The sequence below is a fragment of the Scophthalmus maximus genome, chromosome 6 (genome assembly GCF_022379125.1).
Source record: "Scophthalmus maximus strain ysfricsl-2021 chromosome 6, ASM2237912v1, whole genome shotgun sequence".
NCBI classification, from domain to species: Eukaryota; Metazoa; Chordata; class Actinopteri; order Pleuronectiformes; family Scophthalmidae; genus Scophthalmus; species Scophthalmus maximus.
Genome location: NC_061520.1, coordinates 11,247,977 through 11,271,783, shown reverse-complemented (window position 1 = coordinate 11,271,783; position 23,807 = coordinate 11,247,977). Strand labels below are relative to the sequence as shown.

Here is a 23,807-nt window from a genome sequence, read left to right as displayed (position 1 = left end):
CTGAAGAGACTTTAGTATGGGGTCCAACACTCCTTTTGCATTCACTTCATCACTGTATTGTTTGCTTACTGCAAATAATACAATATACAGACAGGTGAGTTCAAGGGCTCGCCAGAGGGTTGGATGTGCATAAAAATAATGTCAATCATACTAGTACGCGAAAGCCGTTTCAGTCAAAAGATCTCAAACCAACTGAATACAGCAACATGAAAAGCAAAATGTGTTTTAGAAAAAAAACACTAAAATGGTGTTTAACGTCTCCAGGAGAGTTGGACGATAAGTGCCAGAGAACAGTGTTGCTGCTCTGGTGGCTAGCGCTGCCCAGCAGCATCTTTCAACGACATTCACTGTTGGTTTTCCTACCGGCAATGTCATCGGTATCATGTGTGTTTGCACAGCTGGACAGCAGCGTTTGTTGTCACGTACATTATTAAACACGACTGCATACTCGCACACAGACATTATAGTGTGTTATTAGGCATTTATCAAAGCGCCTAAATGCTGCTTATGAATGCTGGATAGCGGGGCTCTCGATTGTAGTTCTGGTATGAAATCACTGGGCACAGCAATAACGTGGGTACTGAGTAGCATAATAAGAATCTGTTTGTAAACACTACTGCTTCAGCTCAGCTAACGTATAATTTGTACTGGGTTCTAAAGTTGATGACTTTGCAATATAATGAAAATTAAACCATTAAACATAATTACAGGAGCACCTAGAATTACAGTACAACAATTCTACTCACGAGGGGAACAACCTCCACAGACACACACACACTGCACAGACATGCACAGAAGAGGTGGCTCCATGTGGACGAGTTCTGGGCCACCATGACCCTCAGCAGGCCCCAGGGCTGCATGGCCATCTGCTGCAGCTGGTCATAGGTCTCAATGGGCTCAGGGTCAGGGTTAAACACATGTCTGATACAACACCAAGCCAGAAATCCCACCCTCATCTATCTCCAGACCCAGTGCATCCCGTCAGCCACAACTTTAAACCCACTGACAGCTGAAGTGAAAAACATTGATTATTTTTTAACCTGGCTAAGCAAAGGCAGCAGGATGCATTATGGGAAGAGGGCAATGTTCTGCTGGGAAACCTTGGGGCCCGGGCGTTTTGTCACGTACATCGTTGATTCAGACCAGGTAAGCCCCTTCATGGCATCTGCATTCCCCTGATGGCGGTGGCCTCTTTCAGCAGGATAATGTGCCCTGCTACACTGCAAGAATCGCTCAGTCCATGCGCCAACAGCTCAGAGCTGTTATAGCAAAGCGACGTGGACCTACATACAGTATTATTAGTAGGTGGTTTTAATGTTGTCGCTGATCAATGTGTAATATATAACCACATGCTTACAGACTCTAATACACGGTATGTACTCACTTGTGAATGTATATACAGAGTGAGTGTTTGTATATGAGGCCGCACACTCACACACAGATGCCCACGAAGAAATGCACAAAGTCTGAGAAATTCCCACTGACACAAAGTGCTATCAGTAAATTAAATCTATCATGCTGAGTGGACCAACAAATTCCAAACAGGAGACAAACACTGAGGTCAGGTGATGATCCCCAGCCCCTCCCTTACATCAATCTTCCTTCGCTCATCTCCACCCCTCCCTCCTCTCCTCACCCTTATCTCGATCTGCTTCCTCTCTCCTCCCCTTGCCCCATCTCTCCTCCTCCTCCCTGCCCCGTCTTATCTTCATCTTTCGCAATCTCGCTATCCACAATACCAGCCTCCTCTCGTCAATTTCAGATTTCAGCAAAAAGCAACAGCGCGTAGGTTAGATGCCTACTGTTGCTATAGAAACCGCCCCTCTGCTCTAGATCACAATGTGACTTTGTCTCCTTGCCAGGGCTACAATGTCTGCTCGTTTTATGTCTGACCAGATGCAGGCCTCCCCATCTTTTGTTTGTCTGTATGCCTGTCAGTCCGTCTATCTATGAGGTTCTTCTTTTACCAGCATGTTTCATGTCATTTGTATGAGCAGCCTGTTATTTTAATGTCATCTTTTGCTTCTAGTTACATATTTTAACTTTCAAAATCAAAGTCCTTGCATGTAAAAATCAAAGCTTTTACAGCCGAAAAATACATTATATGTAAAGACGACCTTGAGTGATGATTTATCCGATAAAACACAGAAAAACAACATTTGATTTATGAATAGCTGGTACATTCCAAACACTGTCATATGCGGGGGCACATGTCAGGACCGAGTGCGGACACCGGAAATAAATCTTTTTTTGAATTTGAATCTGTGAGCTCTCGCAATTGGTTTGGCTGAGACAGGTTGACATTTGAGTGTGAGACAAGTGCTCCATCATGGGTGGGGAAAGATTACAGTCATATTCATATCTCCTCTGGACACCTGCTAATGATTTTATAATTACAGAACACACTCGGTGCCTCTGCCGTACCCTCGGGTGTGCACACAAGCATGGAGAAACGCACACACACACACACACACACACACACACACACACACACACACACACACACACACACACACACACACACACACACACACACACACACACACACACACACACACACACACACACACACACACACACACACACACACAGAGAGAGAGGGACGGAGAAACACACACAGACACACACACACAGCACCTCTCTCCTGGCCCCGATATTCTAGCAATCATTCCTAGCACCAGTTTCCCTAATGGAAGCTGACATTATATCAAACACAATAAAGGATTTCATTTACTGCTCTTCATTAACCCACGCACATCAGCCCATAACGTAAAAACCAACACACACACACACACACACACACACACACACACACACACACACACACACACACACACACACACACACACACACACACACACACACACACACACACACACACACACACACACACACACACACACACACACACACACAAACACACACACACAGAGCTCAGCATTCAGCCAGAATAAAGAACGAAAAATCTAAACAACGTAAATTCTTACTTAAAGAAGCAAACCTGTAACAGAGCTTTACAATTTAATTCCTTTTCTTATCTCCTACGCTCCAATTGCTCCTCTTGTCTCTATGTATCTTTCCCTCTGCCTCTCCATTTCCAAAGCATTCCCATATCCCATCTCAAGGTGTTAAATGGAATGAAGTCGAGAGCCATTTTAGCTGTCGAGACCTCTCCTGTTAATGGGGGAATGTGGTCCTCCAGGCTGAGCACATACTTTGACTCCGGTGCACACGCGACACACAGGTGCATTACAATCTATTAATGTTAACTAAGAAGTGACTGACATCCAATTTCTTCTGAGACTGAACTGAAATGTAAAGGACACCTAAACACAAGGGCGTTTATACTAATAAGGAAGTCACCATGAAATCACAAAACACTATGAGACACTCATTTGTTCGGCTCATTTCCTTTAGTTTATGTGACTTGAACAAGGGTGAAAAGCTGAACTTGGGGTATATAATTTTTTAAACAGAAATTAATCATAGACATGCAGAACGTGTTCAGAGATCTAAAAGCCCTTTAACTACTTTGATCTTGAATTGCAGAGGTTGCTTGTGAATTAAATATAAAACCTTGTTCTTTGGTCGTGTGGTTTTGATTCAGGGAAAAGTGTAAATCAATTACTGGGGCCCAGCATAACTCTTATTCGCGGTAATGTGAGAAAGTGTGGGCAACTTACACCATTATTCACTTGTATATTCACTTGTACATTAGTGTATATTTGCTGTCAAACTGTGTTGTGATTTATTAACAGAGGTGTTACTCCATTTACATCAGTGACGGTGAATAAATACTAGAATGCAATAAAAAATTCAAAAATACCCATTATATATATATATATATATAAACATCGAATCAGGAGCTGTTGTTAAGAACAGCAAAATAAAAATAAAAATATGATTTAAAAAATTAAAACTACCATGTTTGTTATTTATTTTCATGACCTTCATCATTTTGTAGGTACAGGAGCCATAAAAATCAAACAAAGAATACATGATTATTGCAACAAGTAATAAAATTACATACAAACAATATAAGTGCAGATATAGAAAAATGAAAAACAGCTAAAACGTATCTATTAAAACCTTTTTTAAGATAATGAAAGAGTATCTAGCTTGTTGTAATTGAGTCTTGGGAGTCTTTATATATTTTCAATGTTGTTTGTTTTCTCCACGTGTCCCTATCCTTAAAGAAGTCATTTAGTGCACAGTCACTTTACAAATGTGTTGTTTGAGGTTTGAGCTGTCTGGTCGAAAAAATGCGGCTGTTGTCTCAACCACTGAAGGTTGCAAAAAGGGTTTTGAGAATGTCAAGTCAATAGGGAGTCAACCAGCAAACTGGAAATCAAACTGTTGGCCTGGAAGACAGAGAGAGCGAGAGAGAGCTATTGAGCTAGAGTAAAACTCAGATAAAGGAGTGCATGACGGAGGCCTTGGGCGGGGCTGCCTCCCTCTCCCTCACTCTCTCATTGGCATGCTCTGCACCCCCGGGCTTTTAAGCGATTAGGGAGCTGCTGAGACCATGGCGTCGAAGCATAGCTCCATGCAGATGTTCATTTGTATGCCAATAAACAAATGTGCCCCCAGATTCAAGCTCAAATACACAGTGCAAATTCCCTAAGTGAATGGCATTCTCCATGCACATCTCATCAATGTCCTGCTCCTCTTCAGACGGAGCACCGTGCACACTCACTTCAAAGAGTCTCACAAAGATAGGCGGCGAACCGAGAGATAGAGGGAGTGAGGGAGGAGAGAAGCAGGGTCAACAATTGAGGATGGGAGAAGCCTAAATTAAAAATACATCATTTAAGGAAATACTACGGTTACACACTCCACGGTTGCATTTCATGGCCCCAATTTGGCCCATGACTCTGCAATTTCTGCTCTTTAAATCTCTCTTTGTAAACATGCTGCAGGTCACAGAATCCTATTTTTCACTTCTGTGCCGACTCTTTCTTTCAGTGCCTGACACCTCCCCCTTTCTTGGTAAAAGCAGTTAAATCAGTCTGTGAATATTCCAGGCCTGCGATAAGGAAGGAAGGCTTTGTCCTCCTGCACTCTGGGTAATGCCGCTCTCCATTGTTGGCTGACAGGGCCCCGTTGAGGAGCAGGTTTTAACGCTGATAGCATCACCACAATGCATGGACAACGTGCCAGATAAAAAGCCTATCCACCATGACACACGCATGCCAACACCTCCCAAACAAGCCCCTCAATCTGATCATCAGTGGGGGAGCGGGGAAGAGGTGCTGTAACAGCGAATAAAGACAAATAAGATAAACGGGTCATGGCAGTATTGATGTCATCACGGGATTCCAGAAGAATTTGATAAAGCAAATAACATTTTTACATTATCCATGGCTGGGGTGACCAAATTACAAACAAACCGTCTATTGCTCAGCCTGGACCTCGCCGTCCAATCACACAGCAGCTCGGTGTGACACCGGCGCTTCACTTATCAGAGGAAAAATGTTTCCGCTTCCATTTTTCTCGGACGACTAAAAACAGCTTTTAACTTCACTGATGTTTTTCAGCCATTTCACCACTGTTAGTCCTTAGAGTCGTGAAGTCACCAACCCCCTCCCCTCCCTTACGGGCCGACTGAGAGTGGCCAATCAACAATCAACGCTGGACAAAGGAAACCTGTTATTTTCGACCCCGTAATCATTTCCATCAGATGCCTCGCTGTCCCTCACAAGGATTTGCACATTCAAATGACATCGGGGGGGGGGGGGGGGGGGCTTTTATATATCTGCAGGCAGGCACCAAGGACAGCAAGGACGGAATAAGCCGAGCAAACACCACAGCCCAAACAGGCGTCTCTCCTCAGCCCCTGCGGAGCCACACCTTGGGCAGATTGTGCATCGTCCCAGAGAAAAAACCTCTGACAGAAAAATGTACGGTTTCATTGCAAATATTCCTTTTACTCGGGACAAAATAAGTAGATGGCAACTACGTTTAAAATTAATTAATTTACCTCTTAAAATGTCTGATGATAGCGACAATAAATAAACAACATATTTACTTCTCTTTTCTTTACCCTGCTCGTACCAAAACAGAGGCAGCAGGTTTACTCTTTGAAATAGCATTTCATGGGTGTTAGCCATGTGTTGAAATGGGAAAATCCAGGTCTGCAGTGTGGCTCACTGGATTTCTCTGACTATTGATTCTCATCTCCTGCGAGGCAGGGGAATCGATCAGTGGGATTTAGACATGCGGGCCATTCTCTCGACCCTACCTCCTGGTTAGCATGCTGCATTACAGTTGGCCAAAGTCTAGCTGACTGAAGGCTTACAGACGCAACTGAACTTTTCTTTTTCTCCGTGTTGCATATCTCGTTATCTGCTCCTGCACTTAAGTGCTTCTTCTATTATAAGTCCTGTTAGACTTTGCCAATGCCCACCTACTCGAGTGTGGAACAGCACGAGTTTTCAAGAGGTCTCTATTGAAGCAGCGCAGAAACATTAGGGGTGAGACGTGAAAAAGCAGAAGGGGAGGTAGAGAGAAAATAATCGGAGGAGGGGAAGGGAGAAAAAAAAAAACAGAAAAGGACATTTCTACCTTGGAGAGCGCCACTTGAACAAATTACAGCAGTCTGCAATCAAGGAGCTGAAATTACCAAACCGCTGGTCACCACAGCAACCGCAAGCCTGATGAGAGCTGTGAGCAGAGCAGCGGTTGAGTGAGGGATGGCACCGTGCAGGAGAGGAGACGACCGACTGATGGGAGCGCTCAGGAGGAGGGAGAAGCCGCAGTCAGAATCGTAATTTTATGGTGAGGTTTGTGTTGACATAATGCCAACCGATCAATTGACAGATGTGGCTTGATCCACGCAGACGTTCCCAGCATCAATCACCGGCTTCCCTTTTGTTAGTGAGTGTGTTAAGCATCCACGATAGATGCAGCTCAGTGCAAGCAACGCTCGGCGCAGTTTCCACCGAGTTACCGACATCATTAGATACATTCGATAGGGAGGAGACTCGGCTAAATTGTGTACTGTGTAGGAATTTTTCTCCCCACACCCCCTAATTTCTTTCCCTTCCAGTGGCGAGCAGATGGAAGTCCGTTCCATGGCTCAGGATTCAGTGATAACACTGTTTATGAGTTCCATTACGTGCTCGGCAGGCTGCGAGCACTCTGTCTCAACGCAGCCATAAGGTAGTAAAAAAAAAAAAAACCTGCTCACAATGAAAATAGATGCAGTTTATTTGTGATTATACAATGTGGCAATGCTTATCAGTGTTTGAAAGAAGGCAATGTGCATTAAAAAAGAACTCACATAGCGCGATCCCCCACCCTCCCACTCACGGGCCCCTGCTATAGAGACCCTTTTGAGTTTTAATGGTTGTTTTGCTGACACGAGACAAAATCATTTTTCTGCTTCCGGAGTTGTGTATCTCAGGAAATACTGCACAGGCAAAATCAGCACCACAACATGGTCAGTGCACAAAATAGAAAACCAGTACCCATCACTTGCAGATACACCACTTTGCTCGCTAATTATGGCTCCATATTTTCCCTTTTGGTTCAGCTCAACTATTGACAGTAGAGGGAGGGGAAATGTTCCACAGTCCTTGAGACCTTATTTCAGGGAGATTTTTAGTTGACTTTTAGTCATTTCAACACTCCTTGTTGATGGAGAATTACATATTAGTTAACAGACATTTCTTAATTACTATGGTCTGCCCTTTTATAGGCACTAAACTTTAAAAGACCACTTCACATGAGCCAATTGATTTTTTTTTTTTTAAAAAGATGAAAAATTAAAGGATATCAAGACATCCCTTTATTTTTGTCTATTTTAGCAGATTCTAAATTTGAATCTGTCCATGTCAGCCCTCATAATACTAACGTGTTCTGTGGCTAATGGAGCTGGTGGCTCTGAGGGCTGGTCTGAGAGTTGCAACAATGGTTTTCACTCATTTCCTCTGAAGGGCCAATTATCTCAAATAGAAGCTTTGTGAAAGGAGCTGGACTTAGTGAACAAACCCTTATAACCCTCACCCCCACCACTTGAGGTTCTGTTTCTACAGTGAATTTTGGGCAATATTGGGTATTGAAATATCAACAAAAATTCACTAAACTTAGCTCACACTAAAATATATGGGACACTTTGAAGAATTGGTAAAGCGCAGGAGAGTAAAACCTACTTGAATTGGAGAGCCATGTACAGTATTCATATTTTCTGATGGGAACGTAGAAATATACAGATGAACATAGATGTGGAGAGCAATAGGTCACATGAATATCACTGTGTTATGAGAGTGGAGAGGAGATGAAGAGAGGAAGAGGAGAAGAGAAAGAGAAGGAAAGATTGTGTTGTCCTGTGATGAAAGGCCTGATTGATTAGAGAGTGATGATTGCAGTAAATGGCCTGGAAGATGGCTCCATCTCTGTTTCCCGTTTTCTCCATCTCTTATACCTTCTTCCCTCACTCACTTGCTGTCTCACATACACCTCTCTCCCGGCCTCTCTTTGTCAGCCCCCCCACCCCTTCTCCCTGGTTTCATCATGGCAACCCATCAACTGAGTGCCTCTCTCTCCCCCTAATGGCACAGCTATTAGCACTAATGCATTTCAAACGTACAGCAGCTGCCACATCACAATCTGATGGAAAGTACATGTCTTCCTCCACAATCTCCGTCCTTCTTTCTCATCCAATCTTGTGTCTCTGTTCCAGTGTGTTGCACTTTGTGTCAACTGTCCTTCAGCTAAGTGACAGTGGACATTATCGCCCGTCTCTAGAGACCATGGGAGATGAGTGGTTAAACAACTGATTGATCATAATGATGCTGATGATATATCATTGATTAACAACTATTAATACCATAGACCAGTTTGCATGGTTAACAGCATAGTTTGGTTTTGGAGCAACAAATGTGCCGACTTGCTGAGCATGTTTACGCCTCACTGTGCCGTTCGGATGGTGGGATAATGCATCTATGGATTAATCACTAGATTGATATATGTAGCTTGAGATAGGAAAATGCATCTTTATACCTGCATTGATTTAAATTTTGGCCACTTGAGGGCAGCTATTTGATATAGTGAACTTTTTAACAGTTGTTCCACATCCAGTAGTAAGATTAGTATTTATTTGCGGTCTTGTTTCTGGCCACCTGGCAAATTAAGTCCGATATCCGCTCTCCTTTTACCTCTGTTTTCAGTCCCCACTGACTCCTGAGGGATACAACTGGCTCTTTAGCAGTTAAATGGTTCCCTTTGTTCAGCAGCTAGTTTTTAAGAGCTTTTTCACGGCGCTGAACAGCTGCCTGCTGAAGCCAAAACCAAAAATGGTACGAAAGCCATCAGAGTGAGAAAAAAGAAAAAAGAAAGAAAAAAAGGAAAGTTGCAGAATGGAAAAGCAGAACGATGAGCTGAAAGAAGCTTTCGCGCGTAAGAAGAACTGCAGATTCTGGTAGTTCATCCCTACAAGTGACCAACATTTTGGATCTTTTGATCCACTGTTGTAAAAAAAAATATAGCTTTTTAGGTGCAGAACAAAGATGCTTGTTCAAATCAAACAACACTTAACTCACATCTTGTTGAAGTCCTCCAACTTAACAAAAAAAAAGATATTTAATTGCTATAAAAAATGCAAGTGGTTTGTTGAATAATGTATACATGCTATGGACAGAGTGTTAATGGAAAATTAGATATTAATTAACAGACATTTCCTAATTTCTATGGTCTCCTCTTTTATAGGCACTAGACCTTAGTAAATCACTTTGAGTGCATTCAATTTATTTTTTTTACATTAATACAAAAATTTCAGTGACTTTTTCATCTTCAATCGACTTCAATCATTCAGTCAAATAAATCCTATGAATGGTTCAACAGTATTGACTGTTGACTTTGACTGTTGAGCCAAGCTGGACTTTATTTCTATGAATGTAGCTCAAAAAGTCACTAACATGCAAATGTGGAGGCGTTCTGGGAGAGGAAAAAACTATTAAAAGCACTGAAGCATTTCAACAATATTTTGAACTGGCACACATCCAAGAGCAACAGTCAAATCCCTTTCTTGTGCTATATATCCGGCAAGTGGGTCAAAACTGTGGGACCCAGGATTGTTTCATGGAATAATTCTGAAATTGAAAAATAAAATTAGAAATTAGTTTAATATCTGATGCTATCCAGAGAGGTTTAATAGCGCTCCGCTCTCTGGCTGCCAATTTTCTATTTACACAAAAAAAAAAAAGGAGTTTGGCTCTGAAGTTGCTGCTTCTTCCTCGTCCCTATGAGGATTGCAAAGCTGCACTGAAATGACTGTGTTGCCTTGGGAGGACTCTCTTGCCAACACTATGGTTGAGTGTCACACAGGGATGGGCACCTGACCTTGAGAAATCAGTGGCAATCCAACACTTTAATGTCCATTTCACACACCATTTCATTGCAATGGATTGAAAAACCCTGAACGACCATCACAACAGTTGTTACAATCAACATTTTGACATCCATAATGTCCGGCAGTCGGGATGGTCAGAGTACTGGCTCTGCAGTCAGACCAGGAGAAGGCATGAGAGTGTGTGTGTGTGTGTCTGTGTGTGTGTGTGTGGAAGCGAGACGGGGAAAGAGTGAGTTCTTCCCATTGCTACGGTAACAGATGTGATGGCAGCCGCTATGAGGAACAGGCGTGTCATTGAGTTTCTATGATGTCACCAGTTTGGCGAGGCAAGCAGATGGGCTGGGCCAGGTACAGAACCTGCCGTTAATGAACACACAAATAAATACCCTGCTCGTCGACAAGCACAAACAAACACACTACGCTTTTTCAACCTGCACCAGAGCACGCACACTCTCACACACACACAAACACACACACACACACACACACACACACACACTCCCAAATTCTATCAAAACAGACGTCTCTCATGCAAAAACACCTTTTCAATTTCTTTGACAGACTGCTCTTTAATATGCAACGGATTTCTCCTAATATGCCCAAAGAGCATGTAGACCTAATCTAATTAGGGTGTCAGGCAGTGTTCACCCAAAGAGAAATTAGGAAAGCACAAAATCTACAAACAGGAAAAAAATTCTTGTAAGAATGTGGCATATCTACCTCCTCTTCCCCTCCTCCTTTTATTTTTTAATGGTTTCAGCACCCCCCCGCTGATATTCATTACCTGGCCTAATAATAAAGGCAAATGGAATCAGCTCCAATGCATTATTAATTGAGGAGCATCATTAGGATTCATTTGCAGTATTTGCAACTGTATGATATATTCCAACTGTTTTCATGCCTGATTAAAGACACATACAGATAAGGAAAGCGGTTTATGGATGTGATGGAGGTTGCAGGGATAAGAGTGGGAATGAGGCTGGACAGAAAGAGAAGAAGAAACCCGAGCGCCTGAAAGGAAGAAATGCTGAAACAGAGGGAGAGATAGGTGTGTTGTGTTGGGCGGATTAAAGAGAGTGACGGCTTTTCCACTCCAGGAGGTCTTGGATGCCATATTGGATGCAGCTACTTATGAACAGGTGCGCTGTGTGTGGTCACCATGACCCAGGCTCCATGTCCTGCATGGCTACACATCCGAGTGAGGTGCATCAGAGCCGGACAGGAAGAGGCAGGCGCCAACCCGCCTCGTGCTTGAGATGATGGGACAGCCGCACTGCAGCTCCCCCCCGGACTAGCAGGGAGGGAAGGAGAGGTGCAGCCCAGCCTCCCCAAGACTACAGCTTCAGAGTGTAAGCAACCATGAATAAAATGGACTTTGTAGGGAAGTAGGGCTCATAATTATTCGTTTTAAATCATCAGTTAAAGCTTTTTCTCAAATATCCCCCAGGAGGCGCGGGGTTAAAAATCCATTTGTGGGAAGTGTACCATGACATCGAGCTCGTCTCCCTGGAGACAGAGGATATGACAGTGGGGAATGTGCATGTGTATCTGCCGGGTGAGGCTGTGTGTGTGTGTGTGTGTGTGTGTGTGCGTGTGTGTGTGTGCGCATCAGTATGCAAGCATGTTTGTAGAGCATTTGAGTGTTTGCAAATTTGAGAGTCAGTGGAGCACGGTGGCTCACAAATACACACAGACAAACACACAAACCAGAGTAATACCATTTCTCCTTTTTTAGATTTCAAGAGCGGATCCCTAGTGTTGTTAAAGGTCAGATACAAGAGAATACAATGTCCGACATGCCGTGTCTGTGCCTCTGACACAAAACAGAGCTCCTACGGCGATATTGAAGCCAACAAAATAAATATCATTATTTTTCCACATTGTCTCTGTGATGCTGATCACATTGTCATTAAAAGGCTTACAAGTAAAATAGCTAAACGGGGGGGGGGGGTGAAAACCTGGAATGGACAGTTGATGGGAAGATTAACCAGTTTGCCTGAAAAAGGAAAGGGAAATAAAATAAAAAAAGATAGCAGAGGTCTTGGAGAAGGAGGGAGAAGAGCGGGTGTCCTACTTTACCGTCACACCGTCTTGCCATACGTGCTCCTTCTGAAGCTGCTCTGCCTCCCTGGCCAGTTTCTACAAAGAAACAGAAAAGCAGCAGAGTGAGTGTCAGGAGTCAGTAGGACATTGATTTGTGTGAGAGACAGACAGACAGTGATGGTGACCTCGCCTCCTACAAGGGCCAGTACAGTTGTAAATGAACAGTTTAATTCAGAGGAGAAAACATTTGAACACAGAACCTAATAAACACAAGTGTTTAATGCTGTTGGAAGCTGTAAATTGATTCTCAAAGTGGACCAAATTTATGTATTTGCCTACTTTGTCTTTTTGGTTATTGTTTTTTTTATCTTGATATGTTTATTGGCTTTTTAAACATTTGAACTTACAAACATACATGAAACGCTGCCCTACCACCCCCAATAACAACAACATTCTCTGTAAAAGAGGCACTTAACAGATACATCAGTAAATACAATAAATGATCTAATACATTTCCGTACATAGGATTATGAAAATATTTGGTTAAAAAAAGGACAAAAAATAAAATATATAATAATAAGAAAATAAATTAAAAATAAATTGATATATACAGTTTAGTGATCCTATTCTCACTTCCTATAACCAGCCATGTTGCTCTATCAGTGAGGCAACTTTTTTTTGGTTAATAAAGTCAAAAGCATCAAAATCAGAGAAATGTCTTCATCATACATACAAAGTGAATGGAAGGAAATTTAAAGATCGTGTACTGAAAGTGTTGTTACACAATGCTGAGGTGAGATGTGTTGATACGAGTATTTGTCTGACTGACAGCTAAGCTGGTGATGGGATGAGACAACAGACTAGTAAGTCATGGCAGAGATCGTCTGACGGATCTTTACATTTGCAGGTTAGTTTTTAAGCTTTGTGCACCTAACCCAAATTCATTTTCACAGTTGATAGAAGAGTGTTAGTTACTCCTTTAATGCAAATAAAGCAGCAACTCACACATGTCAAACTAGTATCAACCACCACTACCCACTCATGTGGTCATAAAAATGTGTTTTATATGTCCAACACACCTTACCATGACTTCGCTTAGGCTTATCTCTGTGGAAGCTTACTGTATGTAGACTTCTCATATAGGAAGTCGTCCAACTGTCAAATATGGCGGAGCCCCGAGCCTCTCCCTCTCTCCCCAGACGTACATTCCTCTCTCCCTCTTTCCTGTGCCTCGGTATCTAGGTTTCCCCAGGCCTCTAGGGGGCGATCGTGTTCCTGTCCCAGAACAGTGTGATCAGACGCACGGTCCCAGGGCTCAAAAATTACTAATTCTGTTTAGACCCTGTGCTACAGCGAGAGCTAATTCATTTGTGGAGCCACAGGCCCCTGCTCCCCTACCACAGGAGGGTTTTTTAATCTACCAAAAACACACAAGACATAAACTCTCATTATAGTGAAACTTTTCCATTTCGATACGGAGCTCCGCCCACCTCATCTCAGCAGACCCGCCCACTCACAGCACCGCTCCACGTCCTCTCAACACACACACACACACACACACACACACACACACACACACACACACACACACACACACACACACACACACACACACACACACACACACACACACACACACACACACACACACACACACACACACACACACACACACACACACACACACACACACACACACACACACAGAGCACCTTAGTCTAGGTCCTTTCGCACGTTGCACTGGGAGGTGAGTAGAACATAATGGTCAGAAGTATGTACATTGTGTTATCATCACTAACCTAATTTGTGGCACATAATTGCAGAAAATGAGGATCGGTTTTACTCCTCTGTGCCTGTTGCATTGGGCTTTTTAATCATCTGAACAAGCCTTAAATAACAATGATAAGATTTCAGTCATTTCATAATGACAGACAATAGAGAAACAATGAGTTGTGGATCTAATTAGCCAATTGAAATGAATACCAAAGTGTCCATTAGAAAAGACAGTAATTGTGTGGCTTTTCATTTGAGAGGGCCAGACTTGCTGAAAGCCAGCGCCACAGCGGTAATCTCTTGTTGAAACTAACAACCTTTTTTTTTTCAATTAGGGATAAACACTGAGCAGTTTAACGGTAATCTCACCTCACTGCCATTAGACTGCAAATTAAAACCATATGATGTTGCTCTCTTACACAGCAACCGTTTCTTTTTTCTGATGACAAAAAAAGAGTGGCATTTTCAGAAAAGTTTCCCTCCTTTTTCCCCTCAACTCGTCGTCATGATCTATGATCTAGCTTCCCTTTCATCCCTGTGGCACCGTCTTTTTTTCAGCATTTAATCTGTCAGTAAGAATCTCTACTTTGTCCCTTTAGAAAAATCCATTTCTCTCCTCCCGAGTAGCCCACACACCTTTTCTTCCAGCTGCCTCTCCCTCCATATTCTTCCTCCCTCTGCTCCGAGTGGGCCTCCATTTCTCTGGGACCCTATCTCTTCTCTAGCAGCTTAATGGAGTCCCCTTGCTCCAAAACAGCCATGTGTCTTCATGTGTCTTTCCTTCCTCTGTGTTGGCCCAGATGGATGGGCAACGCAAACAGCCAATGAATCAGAGTGAGAGATGTGGGAAGGAGGGGGGCAGGGATATATCATCTATGCTGGTGGCTGGAGCCCAAGCAGCTTAGAGCACTGGATGAGCATAGTGAGATCAGCACAGTACAGCACAGATAAGCTCAGTACAGGCCCACACAACACAGCAAATAACACTACAGCGTACGGGCACAAAGACGCCAGCAGACTCACAACATGAGCATGGGCATCGGACGTTATTGCCATTGTAACCTTGACACAAAATGCATCACATGTTGGGCCATTTGTCACCGAGCCTTGGGGCAAGGTGAAGGACCATAAACACAGCTCTGTAATGGATAGTGGCATGTGAAGTGCCTCCACAAGGTCTACAGCCTTAAACAACAAACAATGGAGTCTGTCATGTATGCAAACACTGTACACGAGAGTGCAGGCTGACAGTGTAATTGCACAAACCGCCAAAGAGCAAGAGTCTGTGGCTGTGCAGCTCGGCGATGTCTCTGCTGTCAAAGAAACCTGCCGGTGAAAAGCTGTGATCCCTCACTGGGGACTCGCACAGCAAGAGGACAGCAGAAAAAAGAAAGAAAAAAAAGCTCAGTATGAGGCGATTGGGATCTTTAATATTCATAAATGTTCAGTTTGCTCTGTTCCAGGGGGGAGCAGTTTAATCACTCAGAGTCATGTTATTTCTAGGGGAATGACAACACACCGGGGACGGACAGTGTCACGCTGTGGTGAGCGCCAGCTCGACACCGCGGTTGCTGCAGCCCGTTAGGCCGCTCTACTGTGCATTGACTTAAAGGGCACTTGACGCTCCACACCATCGTCTGTGCGATCTGGAGGGACTCTCCAAAACAGCCCAGGCCATGTGCGTGTTTGAGTGAGAGGGCACTTGAGAAAACACAACACGGCCTGCACATGTGATTGCAGCCTTGAATCGAGGTACTTCACATGTTCCAAATGACCCCCTCAGCTCGGTGTCCGGGAACACTTGAGTCACCTTGGGGACCAAAAGACTGTGAAATGACTCTGCTGTGGTCACTTAACCTTCTCAGAGCCACGAACACGGCGAGGGAATACCTTTAGTAAATGTTACGATCATTGGCTGCTGTGAACGGTGACAATTATAATGGTTAGCCATGAAGCTCTTAGAAAAAGGAAAGAGAAAAAAAAGGTGTCTAAATATAGAAGAGCTTTCAAAGGTCCTTTGCACAATGTTGAATTAAATATCTGGACACAGCATCTCCACAAACTACACTGCTTTATATCTAACTGACACATACAGGATCAGGAAGCCACATTATACAATAACTTGTTAGAGACTCAGTATCGCTTCCATGGCACCTGATGACGCATGCGGACACGATCATCACATCACAAGGAGCATTAAAATTTGAATGAGCACTGCTGTTTGTCACGGCTGCTTACAAATTTATGCTTCATCAAAAATGTCACCACTGTGAAAGCGCCTCGATGTGCGGCTGTCGTGGTGTAGAGAGGTGCAGTGTCATGCAGCAGTTAATCCATTAGGGGGCAGCAGACTGAGCATGACAGTGAGCCCCAGCAGCAGCAGCCAGTGGAGCCTGTCAGAGTGAGAGCAGTCTGCTTTAAGCTCTTCATTCTGTCTTCTCCACTCGGCCAGGATTAAGGCCAATCATAGAAATCACTGAGTCAGAACCGTCCCACAATAACATATGGAGGGACTTTCCACTCCAGAATTTTAAAACATCGCAGACAAACTCACTCCGCCGCCGCCATCCCCCACCGCCGCCGCCACCTTTCATTCCCGCGCCATCCTTTTATCTCTGCTCTTCACTCGGCTGTTTTATCCCACCATCGTATGCTGTACTCCATTTCTCTCCATCTGTCTCAGTTTACTGCCCTCAGACTTATCCCCCCCCCACTCCATATTAATTCCAACAACAGAGTCACAAACCAACTTCAAAACAGTTAAATTGACTTCACAGAGCGTAGAACTCGAGAGTAATGCAGGGTGAAATGGGGGGAAGCTTGAAAACTTATGGCATTTTTTTATTGCTTGCATTATTACACATTCATGACTGAAATGACGGAACATCCCGTTTGTAGCTACAGTCACTGGGAGGAGGGCGGTGATAGTAAGAATAGACTCTTCACACACAGTGGTCAAACAATGCAAAATTCCATAATGAGGAGAAATAATGACCCTTAATTCCAGGTCCCTGGTTGGTTTGCTACTGGCAGTTGGGTATTGTAGTCCATATTAGCCCTAACTCTGCATGGATGGGTGTGAGACCCTGTCTTTGTTCTGTGATCCGAAGCACCCTGTGGCAGACCCATTTGCAAAGGCTGTGTGTGTACTGCTATTGTAGCATGTGCTGAGATAATCCCTGCCTTTGCCCCCCCCCCTATAATCTTCCCCCACCGAAAACGGAAATGTTAACGCTTTATTTTGCATTTCCCCACTCATCGGAACACAATCCCAACTTCACTCTGCGGTTTCCACGGAGATGGATGTGGAAGACGCACACTGTCTCCTACCCACGGCAGCAGCAACGCACCAGCTTTTCAAAAATCAAACACCAGCTTTTCAACTCTCCCCACGGGCTCACAAAACAGCACACATTTCCACAGTAGATTGCCAGCATTGTATGGACGCCTCTGTGTCTAGTTCAACGAGACAAAAAAGGCAGCTGTCTTTACTTTGGAACAATACAGCAGCTCTCTGCCGCAGCTACACTCGCTCACAATGGTTCTTCAGCGGTACACTGAAAATAATTGACCTTGATCATAAACTCTTGTGCAATAATCAGTCTACTTCTAAGTTTATAATATGGATATGATTAAAATCTAATTATGTTAGAGACAATGTCATGGGAGGAAAGGAGCTTATCTAATATATCACAGACTGCTGAAGTATCTCCATCTCCAAACAATATCAATTCTTTTCTAATTGGGGCACTTTGTTGTTTCATTTGAGATACTCGTTTCAAACAGCATGCATTCTGTAAATCTCAGAGCCTTGTGAAGCTACTTGGAAGATTCATCACTGCACAGAACGGGGGGCCAAAGAGCATTGTACTAAACATTATCATTCAGTGGAGCAACTGCAACTGCAAATTCAATTACACCTCCTATGGGATAAATGCTACAAGGAGCTCTATCACATCAGTCACTCAGAGGCGCACATGAATGCAAAACCATGAGTGTGCACACATCAGGTCCTGATGCAAATATCCAGCATAACTTTAAAAGATGCAAAGGTCAAACAAGGTCACAGCAGGAAACAGGCACAGTGACTCAATACCACACAGAACTGCAGCAGGTAGTCAAGTGTTGTGCACGTATGGGCCAGCAGGGGGCCCCAGGTTGAGCGGTGTGTCTATCTTTCTGGCCGCTCTCAGTTCATCCAACTCAAAACTTGCAAATCCCAACCTTTTCCAGTTGGGGTTCCCCAGGGTTCGGTCCTGGGGCCCCTTCTGTTTATCATCTATCTACTTCCTCTTGGCCACATCTTTTGTAAATTCAACATCCATTTCCACTGCTATGCGTATGACACCCAGCTCCACCTGTTTCCATCCAGCTCACTGTGCCGCCCGCACGCTTGACCACCTTTGGGTCTAGAGCCTTCAGCTGCTCTGCCCCCCGCCTTCGGAACTCCCTCCCACCAGACATCCGTGACATTGACTCTCTCTCCACTTTCAAGTCCCATCGCAAAACATATCTTTTTAAACTGGCATACTCAGTCAGATTTTATTTCTCATCACCCACATTCATCACATCTAGATGATTTTAAACACTGTCAATTTTCTTGTTGATTTTAATATTGTTGTTGTTCCTTCTAACTCTGCCTTGTAAGGTGACCTTGAGTGTTCTGAAAGGTGCCTAAAAATAAAATGCATTATTATTATTATTATTATTATTATTATTATTATTATTAATTTCTATGGGGCCAGGATTAGCTCAGTGACATGTCAGTGTCTGGCTGGTTGGGCTCAATGTCCACTGTTTGAGAGTCACAGACATTCCCAAACTGCTGCCCGGGCCGTGCTGCTGTAAATGGCATCAGACAGAGTGAGGGAGGGGGGAACCTAAAGGCGCCATTTACAAAAAAGAAAACAGATTCCGGCATCTTGTTTATTCAGCAGCCCGTAAGGCACCGGCCTCGCAGGTGACTGAGAGGGAGAAAATTGCGTACCCGTTGTCTGGAACCATTGATAGCTAAAAATAAATAGGACAAATAAAAGAGGCCCAGTGACATTCCACCTGAGAGAAACGGAGCACATGGCTGCTCTTTTGTTCCGTACATCTGTTAACAGGTGTGTGCGACTGCCTGCGTGACCTGCTCGTTCCTGCCGCCTCCTCAGCATACTGAGTGGAGAGGAGCGCAGCGAAACGGCATCAAGATGCAAAACGTCTCCTTGATCAGAGGTGAGAGTGGTAGATACACGCGTGCGAGGACACAAACGCACAAAAGAACGACACTGAGAACTGATGTGTGTGTGTGTGTGCGCTCCACCACTCGGATTTTTGTGTCACATCTTAACCAGAACTCGAGTAATGCCAAAACAGAGATTATGTGAAAACACATATGTGCATGAATGTGGCGGGAAAACAGAATAAAAAACCACAAGAGGAGGGGCGGCAGCTGATTTCTTTTTTTATTTAAAGGAGCCATAGCCGACCACATTATCTCAGTCTATCAGTTCAGCACCCTTCCTTTCACCTCGCCTCACCACAGCACTTTCTGCATGTCAAGGGCAAACAGTCTGTTTTTGCCGTCTGTTTTTTGCCCTTTGCTTCAATTATCCTCCCTCTTTAGATTGCAGATAGAATAATGATGGAGTAATGAGAGGCGTTACACATTCAGTGCCTGTAACAAGGGCTATTACTCAGCTAAAATGTCACAATGTGCTTCCAAAAGGATATCTCGGTGTGTCCTGCAGATTTACCTCGCTCCTTACTCTCCGTCTTGCCTGCTACACAGACAAAGTGTATAGTGTCTGACAAAAGCCTTGTCAAAGTGCCAGCCTGTCCAGTGACAGCAGCTGGTGTTTGACAAAGTGTATCAATGACAGTGTGTAGCCAGGCATTTGCTCAGGATTTACACACATGTGCACACATGAGTACACACCTTTAGTCATATTCATATATATACACACACACACACACACGCGCACACACATACTTAACACTTGCACAAACACCCCGTCCACTATTCCAGCAGACATAAGAGAGGAAAAACATGCAGACACGGCCGTCTCTCAAAGCAATTACAGCAGATTGAAACCAAATTAAATTTGAAGCCTAGAGCAACAGCAGCGACTGAACGTCTATGACAGATATGACAGGGGAGGAAGGAGACTGCTGTGGGACCACAAAGGGTCTAAGGGATGATGGAGAGAACAGCAGGTGTGGGTCACAAAGGAAGAGAGCTACTTGGATAGAAGTAAAAATGCAGAAGTAGGGCAGGGAGCTGAGCCCATACAGAGAACATCAGGACTTTTAAAAGGACGACAGATGGTTTTTAACATTTTAGCTGATTACCTATTACTGTGTATTCTATAGACGTTGCTGCTGATGGATATCAAAAATGCTCCGTATGATTTTAGACTGATTCCCTACATTCAGGGCAGCTGCTGGTTTACGTTCATTTCAGTTCTGGAGTGAACTTGAAGAAACTTGCTTGAGATAAACCGATTGACAGTTTTTGTCATAATGCACCAACATCTACAACTGTTGAAGGTCAACCTTTTCATGCCAAATTTTTATTGCATTTTGTTTTGATTGGTCGACTTGAATTGACTTTCCAACAACAACTGTAGCTGCCTACGTGCCACGCTCTTGCACATTAGTCATAACAAAGCATAAATAATATAACAAAGGCACTAATTTGTAATATGAGCAATTATCCTACAGTATAGTCCATTTAAGAAGATTTTCACACTGTAATGAAACTAATGGAAATGGCTGCTGAAAGAAAGGAAATCGGTCTGAAGCAATATGGTATATGCTATTGGATATTGTCAGGATTATTGTAAAAAAAAAAATGAATCTACTAAAACATTAGTGAAAACACAGGTTTCATTATAAATTATCTGGCTTGGCATACGGTTAAAAAAAAAATACTTTGCCCATCCAATTATGTTACAGTGAACTATCTTGAATAATTATGAGTCAAAGGGAAAACACATTAAATCTAATGGTCTAAAGTCGTCATCGCACTGGAAACTGTAACCACGGCACTAGAAATACACCATAATCTTCAGACCATTTAGGAATCACAAACACGCTCGTTGCAGGCATACAGATTAGTTTGGTTTCCACTTCTCCAAGAGATATCATTTCTCCATTTTCATTATTCTAGTCCAAGAAATGACAGGATTAGTTGTGGCAGCTTTTAAACATCTGATGCTATCTCCCTCTCTTGGGTGAACAATTAATCCCTCTCACTTCCCTTTTTCACATCTCTCTCTCTCTCTCTCTCTCTCTCTCTCTCTCTCTCTCTCTCTCTCTCTCTCTCTCTCTCATTTTGTTGTTGTGTGTTTTTTTCTTCTCATTTCATTTGTAGAGGACCGTGATGTTCTCTTGTAAATCTTAATAAATATTGTGTTTTAAAAATCAAATCTCTCTCTCTCTCTCTCTCTCTCTCTCTCTCTCTCTCTCTCTCTCTTTCTCTCTCTCTCTCTCTCTCTCTCCTCTCTCTCTCTCTCTCTATCCAGACTTCATCTCCCCTACATTTCTCTGTTCCTCTCTTATTCTCCCCTCCTCCTACCATACTCTCTCTCCCTCTCTCAGAGAACATCTTCTTTTACTAGAGAGAAATGGAGCTAAGTGCCCTGGCATTTAAATACCTACAGTGGTACCATGCTGGAGCTACATAAAGCCACACAAGGATGACTTATCTGTAATCACTGGTCGTATAGTATATGCAAGTATGTGCAAACACACTTACAATTAAACCCTCCACACACATCATTAGTTACAATTTTTTACTACTACCTCACTGTCAGAGTATCATACATAGGCATGTGTAAGCCTAATAAAAATGTTGTGTATGTTGTAACCTAACTACGTATATTGTGCTCAGTCATCTAAACTTTCTGCAGCCCCATTCATTTTGTAAATCCTTTCTGGACATTAAGTTTCCCTTAGCAAAAACTGTATTCTCTCTCACATTTTTTTTTACCGATAAATGAAAAAGATTTGATGAAGAGTAACTGGCATGCGCTACCATGTTTCATGCTATGATGCAAACACCATCTGGCTCACAATGCAAGTGTTTCGTCGCTCGGCTCTGTGCCTCATACTCCTCAGTCAGCGAGAGACGATTCTCTGAATATCCAACAAATAACATAGATGATGGTCAGAACTCAAACCTGCATTGACTGGTGTTAAATGATAATCAATAGTCTTTTAAAAACAGAGAGGAAAAAGGTGTAATTTTTTTTTTTTTTTTAGACTGTAGCCAGAAACCCATTCTGAATTAATGCTCAGTTCTTTTTCGTTCTTAAGTCTGCTGATGCTGATTTGTTTCCTCCCCGTTCTGTCTAAGAAAATGATCGACTGTCAGATGTGGATAGAGTGCGACTGTATTTCCTTTTTTTTTTGATGTGCTGATACACTAAAGTTTCTTCGTGATTTTATTTGTAATGTCATCTTGAGCATGCCACCTATGCACCTTGTTATGCCACACTGTATATTCTTTATGTTTATTACTATGCACATTAAGGTCTCTTGAAAATGGAAATCTCTTTCGCAATGGGATTCACTTGAATAAATAAAGGTCACATAAAAGAGAAAATAAATACATAAAACCACAGATTGTATAAACATGACTGGAACATATTGTGGAAAGCGTAAGGGTTTCGTGTCATCCCGAGTCGAATGAGAAAATAAATTCGTCACTGATGGTATGCTGTTGGTCTTGGAGGTGTTTGGCTTATCCTATAAGCAAGCAATGCACTGCAAGTGGTAAATAATTAGCACTGCAAAGAAATGTCTGTAAATAACTTGTCTTGTTTACTTAACACACAAAGAAAATTAAATATGCAGCAGCTTGGTGCAGAGACTGCACGCAGCATGTTGTAAGTCCTGTCATCACACAGTCACTCACTGCACATTGTTGTAAATTCCCCCCAAAAAACACGTCTCTGCTGATCCAGCGCAGTGTTGATGACAACAAGCTGGAAACATGGACATATAACATCTATGGAACGGTTGGAAAGCTCCTTTGTTGCTTTTCACACATCAAGGGTGTGATATTTTGTATTTGTTTTCTATGAGCTCTATGAGGAGAAACTGGAAACAATTCAAATACATAATTTCATAGTCAGTGTAGTTACTATTGAATCCCCCTCGACACAATTCGGCATAATTCCACCCAATAATAAATTAACATGCATGTCGTCTTAAGACGAAAGAAACAAGAAGGGTCAGATTGTTCCTTTTAATAGGAACTGCCAGGAATTAAGTCAGACGATTTCTTAATTTTACATCGACACACATTTACACACTGGCAGAATAAAGAGATCTTATAGTCCTTCTAAAGAAACACTGTTTAAATTTGGATGGAGAATTGAAGACAGAAAATTGAATACCTACGACAGTGGCTGTGATATGTCATGCTGAGGATAAATGAATGAGACGAGGAGAGGTAGAGCCCAGGGCGTACGCGAACGTTACCAAGTCAAATCAGCCTAACAAGGGTGAAAACACACATATTCGAGATGTCTCGAACTTAAATTATCAGTTTCAAACACGTGCACAGATGCACATGCTCATTCACTCCAGAGCGCACGCACACGCGAGGCACTCGGCCAGCACAAAGATGCACAACATGCATCTATTT

At 43.0% G+C, this 23,807-nt stretch overlaps 1 protein-coding gene across 3 annotated transcripts in view; it reads right to left on the bottom strand.

Moving 5' to 3' along the window:
• The window catches only part of cacna2d2a (calcium channel, voltage-dependent, alpha 2/delta subunit 2a), a 149,549-nt gene that overhangs the window by 54,368 nt on the left and 71,374 nt on the right, over positions 1-23,807 (bottom strand). For all 3 annotated transcript variants that reach the window (XM_035630481.2, XM_035630482.2, XM_035630483.2), the window contains exon 4: positions 12,431-12,490. In XM_035630481.2, coding sequence (XP_035486374.1) covers positions 12,431-12,490 — 60 coding nt within the window. The remainder of the gene's footprint in view (positions 1-12,430; positions 12,491-23,807) is intronic.